A 14,188-nucleotide genomic window follows, 5' to 3' on the forward strand; every position below is an offset into this window, starting at 1 on the left:
CTTATTTGATAATTTATTTATATATCTTAAAGGTAGGGTATAGGTAAGCATGGAGAAACCAGCTCGAGTGCGCTAGAATTTTAAATTACGCAGACGAAAAAAATCTGCCACTTCCTTACAGAGCCCCTCCTCCAACACACACGAACGCGCACATGACCAATGAGGGCACGAGATGAGTTTGAGTACTACAGCTTCCAAGGATGATGTTTTGTTATGTATTTATTGTTAACGCATTTAATATATTCATTGCTATCGGGATGTTAAAAGCATTCCATGGAATATAACAAAAAGTGTTTCTGAAGTGAATTACCTACCCTACCTTTAAGTGATATCCAGTTATTTATGGATTCCTTTATGGATTTTACGTCCTAAAATATTGTCAATATGGTTCCTTGTTTTACAGTTTACCTTTTAAAAATGTGCTTTGGCAATAACATGTATTAATGCAAATACATCCTCTTTAAAATGTCATATCTGAAACTAGTTAACCAAAATAAAGTTAGTTAAAGTCAGATGTGGTTTTACTATCATGATGCAATCTAATTATCCTGAGTGAGTGAGAAAGTTGGATAAAGTATTCAGATGCTTAAAAGTGAAGATACTACCACACTGCGTCAGCAAAAAATGTCCCCTATAATTGTAATATCTTAAAATCAAATGCAGTAAATGATATACAATACAGCTAGTTATCAGCTCATCTTAGAGTTAGACCTAAAATATGGATTTCTGATAAATTGAGGGAAGCTCTGTAATCAGATGTGTGGATCTTTGCTGCCATCTAGTGTCTGGACATTAAATGCATTTATTGGATGTTTACTGGATGTGGAAGTACAGAAACTGACTTATGAACCTTCTGCACAACTATTCAACTTGACAGCCTCACTTATGTCCCACAATGCACTGCAATATAGTTTGGATAAGTGAGGAGGAAAGGAACGAGTCAGACGCAAAACTGCTGACTGTCAAATTTGAGGTACTTTTTAAGCATTACAACTTTAAACATTTTACTCCAGCAAGCACATCTTAGGAGGTACATATTGTACCTTTCACTATTTGAGAGCTTTAATTACGTTCAGATCATTTTCTTTCCCTTCCCATCTAGAGAAAAACATTGAGATGTATTGAGTTTGAATATTTGTGATATAAAAGTGTAGTTTATAAACACTTTTAAAACTCTTATACACTCTTTCAAATGGTGCCTTCCCTGAAAAAGTGTTTAAAAATCTGCTACCCAAGCTGCAGCAGCATATAATATACATGTAATACTTTTAATAATTGAGTTTCAAGAGGGGCTTTGAATCTAATGAAGTCATATTTGATCAAGCAGAACCACCACACTGCAGTCATTCTTTACATAAGATTTATTGGATCCACATACTTTAATTAAAATCCCAAAACAGTAACAAATATTACAATAAATACAACATGTATTTTTCTATTTACAGCAGATACGGAGGCCAGCAGCAGCCGCCGCCGCCGCCATTTAATACTGAATAAAATGTAAAGCTAGGAGCTCTGTGTGTCAGTGTCCGAACATCTCCTGTGAGGCATAGGTCATGTAGAGGAAGCCGTCCTCGTCCTGGTGTTCTCTGTAGACCTGAGCCATGGTGAGGGACATGGAGGCCAGACCGCTGTTACTGATGAGCAGGTAGAAGGCCTGAGTGGGCAGCAGCGCCATGCGGTTCCTGAGAGACAGAGAGGAGACATTAATGAGGGACAGAGGATCAGCGAGGGAAACAGTACACACATCCTTTCCTCAAGTAGAAGTACAGATACTCGTGTTTAAAAATACTCTGGTAAAAGTACTGACTAAACTTCTTTACTCAAGTAAAAGTAAAGAGGCTTTGAAGTGTACTTAAGTAAAAAGTACCCATAACTACCAGCTGTTTTAAATAGTACCTGACCTCCCTTTATATTAATAGAACAATAATGTCATTGTTAGCTAACGTTTCCATTGGTCCCTCTTCTTTAGAGAAGACCAGGAAATGATGGATACACGGATCGTGTTCAAATCAATAGGCACGCAATGACTCTAAAGAATAATGATCACGCATCAAACACACATTCAGACTAAAGGAACCAGCTGTTTGGAAAATGAGATAAGTAGAAAGTACAGGTATTTGAGTTCAACATGTGAGAAGTAGAAAGTACAGGTATTTGAGTTCAACATGTGAGAAGTAGAAAGTACAGGTATTTGAGTTCAACATGTGAGAAGTAGAAAGTACAGGTATTTGAGTTCAACATGTGAGAAGTAGAAAGTACAGGTATTTGTGTTCAACATGTGAGAAGTAGAAAGTACAGGTATTTGTGTTCAACATGTAAGAAGTAGAAAGTACAGGTATTTGAGTTCAACATGTAAGAAGTAGAAAGTACAGGTATTTGTGTTCAACATGTGAGAAGTAGAAAGTACAGGTATTTGTGTTCAACATGTTAGAAGTAGAAAGTACAGGTATTTGAGTTCAACATGTGAGAAGTAGAAAGTACAGGTATTTGAGTTCAACATGTGAGAAGTAGAAAGTTCAGGTATTTGAGTTCAACATGTGAGAAGTAGAAAGTACAGATATTTGAGTTCAACATGTGAGAAGTAGAAAGTTCAGGTATTTGAGTTCAACATGTAAGAAGTAGAAAGTACAGGTATTTGTGTTCAACATGTAAGAAGTAGAAAGTACAGGTATTTGTGTTCAACATGTAAGAAGTAGAAAGTACAGGTATTTGAGTTCAACATGTAAGAAGTAGAAAGTACAGGTATTTGTGTTCAACATGTAAGAAGTAGAAAGTACAGGTATTTGAGTTCAACATGTGAGAAGTAGAAAGTACAGGTATTTGTGTTCAACATGTGAGAAGTAGAAAGTACAGGTATTTGTGTTCAACATGTAAGAAGTAGAAAGTACAGGTATTTGAGTTCAACATGTAAGATGTAGAAAGTACAGGTATTTGTGTTCAACATGTGAGAAGTAGAAAGTTCAGGTATTTGAGTTCAACATGTAAGAAGTAGAAAGTACAGGTATTTGAGTTCAACATGTAAGAAGTAGAAAGTACAGGTATTTGTGTTCAACATGTAAGAAGTAGAAAGTACAGGTATTTGAGTTCAACATGTAAGAAGTAGAAAGTACAGGTATTTGAGTTCAACATGTAAGAAGTAGAAAGTACAGGTATTTGGGTTCAACATGTAAGAAGTAGAAAGTACAGGTATTTGGGTTCAACATGTAAGAAGTAGAAATTACAGGTATTTGAGTTCAACATGTAAGAAGTAGAAAGTACAGGTATTTGTGTTCAACATGTAAGAAGTAGAAAGTACAGGTATTTGAGTTCAACATGTAAGATGTAGAAAGTACAGGTATTTGTGTTCAACATGTAAGAAGTAGAAAGTACAGGTATTTGTGTTCAACATGTAAGAAGTAGAAAGTACAGGTATTTGGGTTCAACATGTAAGAAGTAGAAAGTACAGGTATTTGAGTTCAACATGTAAGAAGTAGAAAGTACAGGTATTTGGGTTCAACATGTAAGAAGTAGAAAGTACAGGTATTTGAGTTCAACATGTAAGAAGTAGAAAGTACAGGTATTTGGGTTCAACATGTGAGAAGTAGAAAGTAAAAAGTTGTCAGTAAAATAAGTAGTGGAGTAAAGTACTGATGCCAGACAAATGTACTTTAGTATTTGTACTCCACTACTTCCCACCTCTGCAGAGGACAGAGAGAAAACATTAATGAGGGACGAACAGCACACGGAGCCGCAGCGCTAATGTGAAGCTGCCATTGTTTTATCACCAGCAGCTCTGAGAACATTCCAGTGTTAAAGTCTGAGTATTTTAAATATGCGTGTTCACATTGGGAACTCAAGTGCATTGCACAAGGAAAAAAGGTGCTGCGCCACAGCAATAAGAAACATTGTAGACACGCAAGAAACAGCTCAAGAAACTTTTTTTTTTTAAAAGTTAAGTGTTGGGAAGAAAATGGATAAATAAAAGGTTGAGATGACATTCAATTGAGCAAACATAAAAAGCTTATGAGAGATTATCCCACCAGCAAAGAAAACACTATATGTAGATATTTACATGTTTTATTTTCTCAATCTAGTGTCAGGGCTGACCAGATTCCAGTCTTCATGCTGAGCATTTTACTTTGTGTGAAATTGCACCACAGCTCATAGTGTTATATATAAACACCACTAAAGTGTAGTATGTAATGATTGAAAAACTTGAGTCACAAGTTCTTCAACAACGCAATTACAATAATACTTAAAATCAATAAAATAGTGCAAGCTCAGGCATTCAGTAGTCTTATGGCCTTTGGATGAGCTGCCTCTCAATTGATCAAGACGATCTTACCCAAGGCTGCAGACGTCAGCCCTGAGCAAAGGCCTCTTAAATCTGAGCGTTTTAGGCATTTGTGTTCACATTGGAAAACACAATGCGTCGCACAAAGACAATGCATCAAAGTAGAAATAAAAAACTAACACAGGAAAAAGTGATAAGAGTTTGGAAAAGAAACCTTCCGTTAGATTTATCCCAATTCATCCAAATAGTCATTTTTAAAATGTTGATTACCCCGACACAACATTAACAAATGTTTCCCCTCCCCTAATACAACTTTCTTCTGTTGAACAAACAATAACCCCAGATGAAATGGCGACAGATTTAACATTAAATGAAGTCGGCACAAGTGACTTCAACCCTTTATAAAATATACTTAATCTTTCATAGAACGATATTATGTATTATTGTTTACTGAACACCGAGTGGTTGAATTGTCAAATCCAGCAGAGACGACCAGTTGCTAAACTGAGATTAAAGGAAACTTCAGAAACTATTCTCCAGCAGATACATGTGGACACCAACTCTGTAACAGACCTTTAACATTTACTTTTAAAGTATAGTTTATTTAAGCTGCGTCGTTTGAAACTAAGCAGCATGTTCTAGTGTAAAATGACTATCCAGTGCCCTATGAGTATTGATTTGGGACAGTGTCGCGTCATGCGTCATGACACGTCATGCTTTTTAAGACGTGCTTTTTGCAGTTTAGTCATATTCCATGATAGAAGCTGTAACTGATCACGGAGCAGTCAGGAGATTAACACGCTCTTTACCTCTGAAGAAGATAAAGTGCTGATTTTCTGCTGTGTAACGGTGACAAACGCAAAATCAGGAACCAAAGAAAGTGAAGGGGTTATTGCTTAAGAGCAGAATAACAACACTTTGTATTCTTTGTAAAAATATGTTGCGTTACATTTGATTATGTTATTGGTTTCATGTAAGTATTTGTAAGCTGTGACTGACGGGCCAACAGTTTAGAAAGACTGTGTAAAGTCTACATGTTTCGTTTTATAATAATTGCCATGAGTGGAATCTAATAAATATTATCAACATTTATCTAAATGACAAATAATCTTCACAGTTAAAGAGAATCACTGATTATAATCTATCAACATTGTTTTGTTTTTTAAAGAAGCAATCTTTGAGTAATGACTACATGGAGAAAATATAAATTTAAAAATAAGCCATGGACCCATGAAGATTGCAGTACAGCGCTGCCATGCTACAAAGCCGTTTATCCAGACTTAGAAAAGGAGGGCCAGGTTCAGAAATAGACCAAGTAATGTCACTGTGTTAAGGTTCTTAGCGCGACAAAATAAAACCCATTTACTTCCATCAAACTATTGGCAGAACAAAAAGACACATCTGACAGCTTCTATAAATCAAACTATCTTTAGAAAAGAGAGACAGGGTTAAAAAAAGGTTAAAATGTATTCAAGAGATGTGTCCTTACATTCAAATACGTTATTTCATTGATTAAACAGCAACACTATGAACAGGCTGCATGGATCCAAGTGTAATTACGCTAAAAGCAGCAGACGAGCGTGTGACCGACCATTTATTTGAGATCTGATAAGAAAGGAGCAAATCGGAAGTGACCGTGTCAAACAGTCAGATGTTTTCTAACAAACATCCTCGAGACACTTTACATAAAGCAGACGTCTGCACTGTAATCCATTAATATTATAGATCACCCTTTTAAAATGAGTATTGTTTAATATGTTGATTACAATTTAAAGAATAGTTGAGGACTCTTAAGTGTGCATTAGGACTCAGCATTAGAAGAGGAACAACAGTGTGTAGTAAACAGGGACACTGCTGTGTAATCATGACTAACAGCATCTCAGGAACTCCAGACTCAGAGTGACGTTTGTTTTTCTGTAGATTAACATTTAGAGAAGATACACCCTAACCCACATCTCCTTACTAAACAGATATTTTAAATCTCTGCTCCAGCTTCACACAGTACCACTTGTCAATGTAAAAGAGCAGCCTTGAATTAAAGTAAATAAAACTTAAAAAGAAAAACCAAAATGTACAAAAGTGTATTTAAGACTTCCCTCTTAAGTAGATTAAATACATTTTCCACAAACAATACTCCATAGTTTTAAAGCTTAAACAATTGAGCAGATATTGAGTTTTTTTAGCAAATGCCATTTTTCAATAAGAAAGATTTCCAGTCCCCAATTGTATAAACTGAAAACCGTTCAAGTTTTGGAGGGTTGGTTTACAACAAGGGGCTTTAACAGGTTATACCTTTCATAGGCAAATACATCAGGAAATCATCGGCACATTAATCGATAAGATAAATCCCATATCCATCCAAACTGGAATAATACATATTTAAACCTGGTTGATCACCTGGTTTAATGGATGCAAATTCCAACAAATAGTCAGATTCCCAATGTTTAAAATCTTTGTAAACAGATCAATGAAGCCCTTTCACATGTAGGTACATGTTCAGCACTATAGACTTTTGAAAAACAGTGAGATTGTACCTGATGATGGTGACAAACTGAGTCATGGTGAGTTCATGCGGCACCAGGAACTTGGTTTTATCCAGAGGAGGCAGATACTTCTCCCTCTCATAGCACTCGATGATCACCTGCAAACACCAGGCGAACCGGTGAGTACACAGACCTGGAGAAAACACATTTAACGCTTAAAATGGAGGCATTTCTGCTGCAAACTTACCGGGATTTTGTTGGGGAATTTCGACCTGATCGCCGCCACTTCTTGTTTCCTTGTAGCTGCAAGACAACACAAATCACCAGAGTTTTTAAAAGAGTTTTTTTTAAAGAAGTTGTCTTACTTTTTTTGTCATGTTTTGAGACATTTACCGAAGCTCTTCCTCAGTTTGAAGGACTTGATCTGCACCTGGGTCTTGTCAAACGGAGGCATGTTGCGTGTGTCACCCTGTGTGTTAGTGTTAGTGTTAGTTAGTGTGAGTGAGTGAGTGAGTGTGTGAGTGAGTGTGTGTGTGGTGCAGGAGAGGAGTGGAATAGGGTTAACATGATGCTTGCAGAGAGCAGGGGTTAAATAGCGGGGACAGGCGGCTGTGGCGCATCAGCTGATTGGCACATGGCCGCAGAGCATCGTGAATCATCTGAAATCAGGTTAGATCCGCAGCTCTCTGTCAGACCCTGTGCTGAAGTACAAATACTAAGACCACAAATACTTTATTAGAGGTAGAAAAGCTGAATTGAACATGTTAGGCTACTTGTGTAGGATAAAAGTACACAAATATTAACAGAGGTGGAAGAAGAAGTACTGAGCTGTATTATCTTTTACTAGTTATAGATCATATTGTTGATTATATGTTGTATTATTTATCTGAATCTACAATAATAGCACCTCAGAATTGTATTTGAGTAAATGTTTCTCATTGATTACGCAGCAGAGGAGGGAGAAGTATTCAGATGATGTACTTAAGTAAAAGTAGAAGTACCAGAGTGTAGGAATACTCTGTTACAAGTAAAAGTCCTGCATTCAAAATGTTAGTAAAAGTACAAAAGTATTGGCATAAAATATATAAAGGAATCAGTGCTCTATTGATTGTTTCATAAACACAAGCTGAGAAATCATAGCTTACTTCTTTCACCACTGCTCAAAAGTATATTATAACCCAGAACAGCAGCAAAGGTGGAAGAAGTACTCAGATCTTGTACTTGAGTAAAAGTATAAGTACTCAGATCTTGTACTTGATTAAAAGTAGAAGTACTCAGAGTGTAGGAATACTCTGTCACAGTAAAAGTCCTGCATTCAAAATGTTCCTCAAGTAAAAGTAGAAAAGTATTCTCATCAAAATATAGTGAAAGTAGCGACAGTAAAAGTAGTCATTGTGAAGATTGGTCCATTTCAGAATAATATATATGATGTGTTTTATAATGATTGATCATTAAAGTGTTCTCAAAGCTGGTAACGGTGCAGCTAGTTTGAATGACTTAAGTCAGTATACAGTATACACATTTGTATACTGCAGGGTATCTTGTGAATGTATTCCAAGTGGAACTAAAGTCTGATTTATTATTTAAAATAATATTTTCAATTTTCAAAATGAATATTAATAAAGACAAGTTAAAGTCTACATGGCCAAAAATTGAGTTAGTTCATATTTAATTAGGACTCCATGCCTTAAAAGGAGCTAACAAATATTTGATTTTGTTTTATTTCATTTTATTTAAACTGAGACTATAAATTAGTTATTAAATAAATGCTAAAAACTCAATTTGTAAGAAACATGAACCTAAGATCTGCTTCACACATAGCGTGGCGATGCCCACGCTCTTCTTTAATTCAATCGTTTTCTTGTCATTCATCTGATCAGCCAATGGTGTGACAGTATTTACAGTAGTGGGAGGGACTAAACTGGGTTGATGTCACCGCACAGGTGTGTCAAGAGACGTTACATTAGCCAAAGAGATACCGGTATTAAAACGGCTGTGCCTTCAAAATAAAAGTCTTCGTCGAATTTTAGTGAGTAAAACGAGTTCTCGTTACTATTTGAAATAGATCATCCAAAAATACATATATATTACATCTGGAATGATTTTTTTTTTAAAAACATGATAACCAACATGTAATTATTAATAATAGATTCATAGTAAAACAAAGAATGGACTAAATAAAACCCTTTCAAATTATTATTTTTTTGTAAGATGTGTTATCTAACTATTTTCAATGTCAAGTTGAGTGTGTGACATTTGGTAATTGAATTAAATAATGTATCTGCTATTGTCATTTCATCCTACTGTTGTGTCATGTTTTTGTATCTCTTGACTCTACTGAAAAATATCATAATTCACTAAATACACAAGAAATACTACATATTTCCTATTTAATCATTATTTTTACTTTGGTGTTTGGTATTGTTATTATTATTATTATTATTATTATTATTATTATTATTATTGTTATCATATGCATCATATGGGACTTTTGGGACATTTCCACACCGCTGTTGGAAATTGCCAAATGTGTCCCCACCACTAAGCATTTTTCTCAAAATAGCGTGCACAAAGAATTGTACACTTTGAGTTTATTTGCACAAGAGAACATGTACAATCTCCAGGACTGTTCACACTTTTTGGGTGTACCTCTGGTGCAATTTGGACCTGCAACACTTTTTAATATGAGTAATAACTTAATAGAGAATAGTAAAGAAAGTGTTTCTCCCGTGTATTGTTGCAGTAGTGTTTTTTTATATCTGAGGAAAGTGTCCCCACCACTTTTTCTCAAAAAGGGACGTCCATGATTGTTATTTACTGTATTCATTTTGAGTTATTGTACTGTGCAACAACGTTTATTTTATTTTGAAATCGTACACCAGAAGTGTGCGTCTGTATTATTTCCGGTACCTCGCAGTCGTCGCATCATCTGACAGCTGCTTCAGACAGGAGTTGTATTGCAGAAACAGGACCGTTTTTAATGGACCGTATTTCCCTCCGGAGGATATTTTACCGACTCAGGTGAGAGTACCGCACCCGAAGAAGATGCAGCATCAGCCCGCTCCGGCCATGGACGAGCAGGCGGGCCCCTTCTTCAATAACAACAACAACAACTCGGGCTTTCCTGGGAATATTAAAGCTCCGCAGACTGTGGACGCGGGGGGCGGAGAAGCGGCCAGATCTCAGTACAACATCCCAGGGATCTTACACTTCCTCCAGCATGAGTGGGCCCGCTACGAGGTGGACAGGGCGCACTGGGACGTGGAGAGGGCCGAGCTGCAGGTAAGCAGTCCTGGAGGTTTCCATTGTCGGACACTGTTTGGTTTGCTACGTTGCGCCGAACCACCTTGAACAAATGGCCGTTTTAAGGGTTTCATTGCTTATGTGTGACTAAATATTCAAGGTAAAGTAACATTTATAACTTGGGTTGAGTGAGGGAGATCTAATCTTTAATTCGGCATTGTTTTTATCCAGATACCAACACATTTTGGTTATAACATTTGCACTTTTATGGATGCTTGAAGCTCTGTTCTGTGGTGTTGAATTCTGAGAACGTTGCGTTGAACCACGTTGAAAATATTGGCGTTTTAAGGGTTTCATTGCTTATTTGCGACTAAATATTCAAGATAAAGTAACATATAGAACTTGGGTTGAGTGAGGAAGATGTAATCTTTAATTCGGCATTGTTTTTATCCACATACCAACACATTTTATTTATACTATTTGCACTTTCAGGGATGCTTGACGCTCTGTTCTGTGGTGTTGAATCCTGAGAACGTGACCAAACGTGTGTTTTAACTGTTGTATTGCTCATTTACGACTAAATATTCATGGTAAAGTAATGTATGTAACTTGGGTTGGGTGAGGAACATCTATTCTTCAATTCGGCATTGTTTTTATCGAGATACCAACACATTTTGGTTATAACATTTGCACTTTTAGTGATGCTAGACGCTCTGTTCTGTGGTGTTGAATTCTGAGAACGTTTCGTTGAACCATGTTGGAGAAATTAGTCTTTTAACGGTTTAATTGCTTATTCGGGAATACATATTAACGTAAAAGTAAAATGTATAACTTAGGTAGAGTGAGTAAGATCTATTCTTTAATTCGGCAATATTTGTATTCAGATTCCTACACATTTCCTTACAGTATTTTCACTTTTAGGGATGCTTGACGCTCTGTTCTGTGGTGATGGGAAGCAGCCTCAGTCACTGAAAGTTCCATTGTCGGACACTGTTTGGTTTGCTATGTGGCTTTGAAATATGTTGCGTTGAAACACATTGAACAAATTGGTGTTTTAACGGTTTCATTGCTTATGGGGAATACATATTCACGGTAAAGTAACATGTATAGCTTAGTTTAAGTAAGACATATCTATTATTTAATTCGGCATTATTGCAATCCAGATACCAACACATTTTATTTATAATATTTGCACTTTTAGTGATGCTTGACGCTCTGGTATGTAGTGTACGTTGCTCTGCAAACGGAATGACGCACATACTCTCTGACATTTAAAGTTTTCTGTACAGCTGTTTTGTTGATCAATTTAATACCGAATAAAAGTGCAAGCTCAAATGCATCTAACAGGGGTATTTAGTGTTGTACCTGAGGTGTGTGTGTGTCAATGTCAAGCAAGACGACATAGACTTGCGTAATATTGAAATGGATGTTTCCAATGATATCTACTCCACTGCGCTGCCTGATACAAATGTAAGCTGTGGTGGAGATTTTCTGTTGTTAAAGTATCGATTGTGAGTATTCACATCACAATCTAATTACATGCTTGTATATTTAATATAAATGAGCCAACCTACGGAGTTTGATGTATGTTGGTCAGTCACCTGTGCAGCGCTTTGTCTGAGATCCATTATCGGACATGCAGCTAGTTCCTGACATTTTTCTGGTGTTTTCCCGGAATCCCATTATTTTTTCCTTCATAATGATCTCTTTACTAACACATAACAATCACTACCACGCAGAGCCGGGACCCTGACAAGAGATTGTGCCCCCAAATATCAGACTGCGTGTGGTGCTTAATATTGTCCGATAATGGACGCATATGTGTTGCATTTCCATGTAGTTCGTGATGTAGTTGAGTCACTACACGTTGGCGTTTTTGTGTATCAACTTAATAACAGGAGCTAACCTGAGGGGGTCTACTGAAAGGCTCCAGTGTTTCCTCTGCATGCCAGGCAGTCTGATTCACCCCCTGTAAACTGTTTACCATCCTCATCATGAGTAATATAACCTAATGTACCTACCTACTATATTTATTTTTAAAGGATGTCCTGTAGCTATGGTAATAGAGCATACCTAACAAACTGCAATGGATAATTTGTCCCTGTCAGGATATCTTGCTTATAACACATCTGAATTATCTGGCAACAAAACATGATGTGATATTGATAATATTGTACATTTGTGCACACAGCACAAGGTACTTTATTAATTAGTCTTTTCATTGACCAGATAGTACCTGATGTATAGGGAAATGGAGCCAATACTCAGTCTGTATTTTAGTCTTATTTACTGTCATGACACCTGAATTATTATCTTGTCCTGTCTTATCTAGCAGCTGTGAACAACTAAGACTCAGTCATATCCATGTATAAAAACATAGAATATACTGCTTTAACTTCATTATCAGTCTATTTTTGATGCTGCTGCAACATTTTCTGCAATATCTGAGATTCCTAAAAACTGATATGGTACAGGCTGACACATGCGATGCAATGACCCCGCAGGATGGTTGTTATTGTTATTATGTTAAGTGAGTAGGAGCCTTTATCTTCCGTGCACTGATGACCAAATGTAGCTTCACTGTGTATTTAAGCTCAGTCTAACAAGAGGAGCGCTCTCTGTTATATTAAGTAAATAAGGGCATCCATATAGGGAAGCACGCTGAGTTAATGATGATAAAGTGGCTCTGTGGGGCATTTGTGCTCCGTTTACCTCCACTAAAACCTCCATGCCTCTCTCAGCAGCTCCTGTGTCTCCTGGCTGTTTGAGGGCTTTTGTGTTAAAGGAAATTGAAGGGTTTGGCTCCACAGAGCAGAGACTGTGTGAAAGCTCCACTCTACAGCCCCGGTTGATTTTTAATTTTCCTTCCCATTGAGCCGGGAGCCGATCAGAGTGTGACGGAAACGAATTTCATCTGTAAATCCATTTGTTCTGCTGCCGTGTTCAGTGTTTTCCGCAGATCTGAAATATACTTGGGGGGAGGGTGGTGGTAGCGCGGGGGGTGACGTGCAACATTAACATGAACCTTTCTGTTGGTCCCTTGTTAGCAGACCCTTCACGCGATGGCAGAGCGAACAGGTCCAGGCAGGGCCCTATAGTTTAAATCTACTACCCACAAATAAACATGGACATGGGTTACTATTTAAAAACAATGGAAAATGTATTTAGGAACCTATCAATGTGATTTTAAGTGGGGGTGGACCTCAAATCCTCTAGGGGGGTCCGGGGGCATGATCCCCCGGTAAGATTTTTTAATGTTACAGTTAAATGCATCAATCTGGTGCACTTTGAGGGGGAAATAAAGAGACTAGATCTATGGAAACACCTATATGAAACAAAACTGTATACATTTCAATAATCATAAAATCATGGCCATAACCAATAACATCCCATTTCCAATATGAAAAAACACTGAAACTTGTTTATTTATTTCATTTATAGTTGTGAGTGTGTCTGTGCTCCTGAACCAGCCTCTCCTGTCTCCCTCCTCTCCCACTGCTCCTCTTTGAGGTAGCAGCAAAGACTAGTTTTAGCTCTCAACAAGTTTTAAAAGTGTATCTTACCTTTTTTCACCTAGTTAACTTTTTATTTATTTATTCATGCATATTTTACTAATCACTACCCTCTCAAATGGAAATATGTGTTTACATAAATGGTGACCAAACCGTTTGAGACCCACTTAGAACTTAGACTAAGTTATCTAAACACTCAGAGTCCTTTACCTCATCTGAGCTGAGGTTATCTCGAGCTTGAATGACACACAGAGACCAATCAAGGGCTTTGATTTATGATCTGTATGACAGTGGCCATGTCGGCAGGCCACATCATGTAGACAACCAGTCACCCTGTGTGAGGCAGGCCACTTAACAGGCCAGGCCATCGGGAAACCCCCCGGTCCTCCCGATGGCCAGTCCGGGACTGGGTACAGGAGGCATAGATCGAGGGATCATTGTCCACAAGTTAATCGATCACAGATGGCGTTGTGGTCACGGACGAATACAAAAACAAAACCTAAATGGGTCTCGAAATATACTTGGGCGGCCGTTAATATACCTGGGCGGCCCACCCAAGTCTGTGTGGGAAACCCTGCGTGTTGTTTGTGAATGTTCTGCTGCAGAGCGACTGCGTGTCATTAGAGACGGAGAGTGTCACTTCCTCCTCGGAGTAAACCCTCTGCAGGGAAAAG

At 37.5% G+C, this 14,188-nt stretch overlaps 1 protein-coding gene across 1 annotated transcript; it reads right to left on the bottom strand.

Annotated features, from left to right (window-relative positions):
• Nucleotides 1–1,376: 1,376 nt before the first annotated feature.
• map1lc3c (microtubule-associated protein 1 light chain 3 gamma) lies at nt 1,377–7,330 on the bottom strand. Its single transcript, XM_034230149.1, has 4 exons — nt 7,153–7,330; nt 7,007–7,062; nt 6,811–6,917; nt 1,377–1,685 (listed from the first exon to the last, which is right to left on the bottom strand). The coding sequence occupies exons 1-4, from the start codon at nt 7,211–7,213 to the stop codon at nt 1,523–1,525; spliced, it is 387 nt and encodes a 128-aa protein (XP_034086040.1). The 5' UTR covers nt 7,214–7,330; the 3' UTR covers nt 1,377–1,522.
• Between the last annotated feature and the right edge of the window lie 6,858 nt (nt 7,331–14,188).

The sequence above is a fragment of the Gymnodraco acuticeps genome, unplaced genomic scaffold, assembly GCF_902827175.1.
Source record: "Gymnodraco acuticeps unplaced genomic scaffold, fGymAcu1.1, whole genome shotgun sequence".
In the NCBI taxonomy this organism is placed as follows: Eukaryota; Metazoa; Chordata; class Actinopteri; order Perciformes; family Bathydraconidae; genus Gymnodraco; species Gymnodraco acuticeps.

Coding starts and splice junctions, on each gene's coding strand:
- map1lc3c (XM_034230149.1), bottom strand. CDS start 7,213: ATGCCTCCGTTTGACAAGACCCAGGTGCAGATCAAGTCCTTCAAACTG. Junction 7,063..7,152: donor CAAACTGAGGAAGAGCTTCG/GTAAATGTCTCA, acceptor GTTGTCTTGCAG/CTACAAGGAAACAAGAAGTG. Junction 1,686..6,810: donor CAGTTTGTCACCATCATCAG/GTACAATCTCAC, acceptor TCTGTCTCTCAG/GAACCGCATGGCGCTGCTGC.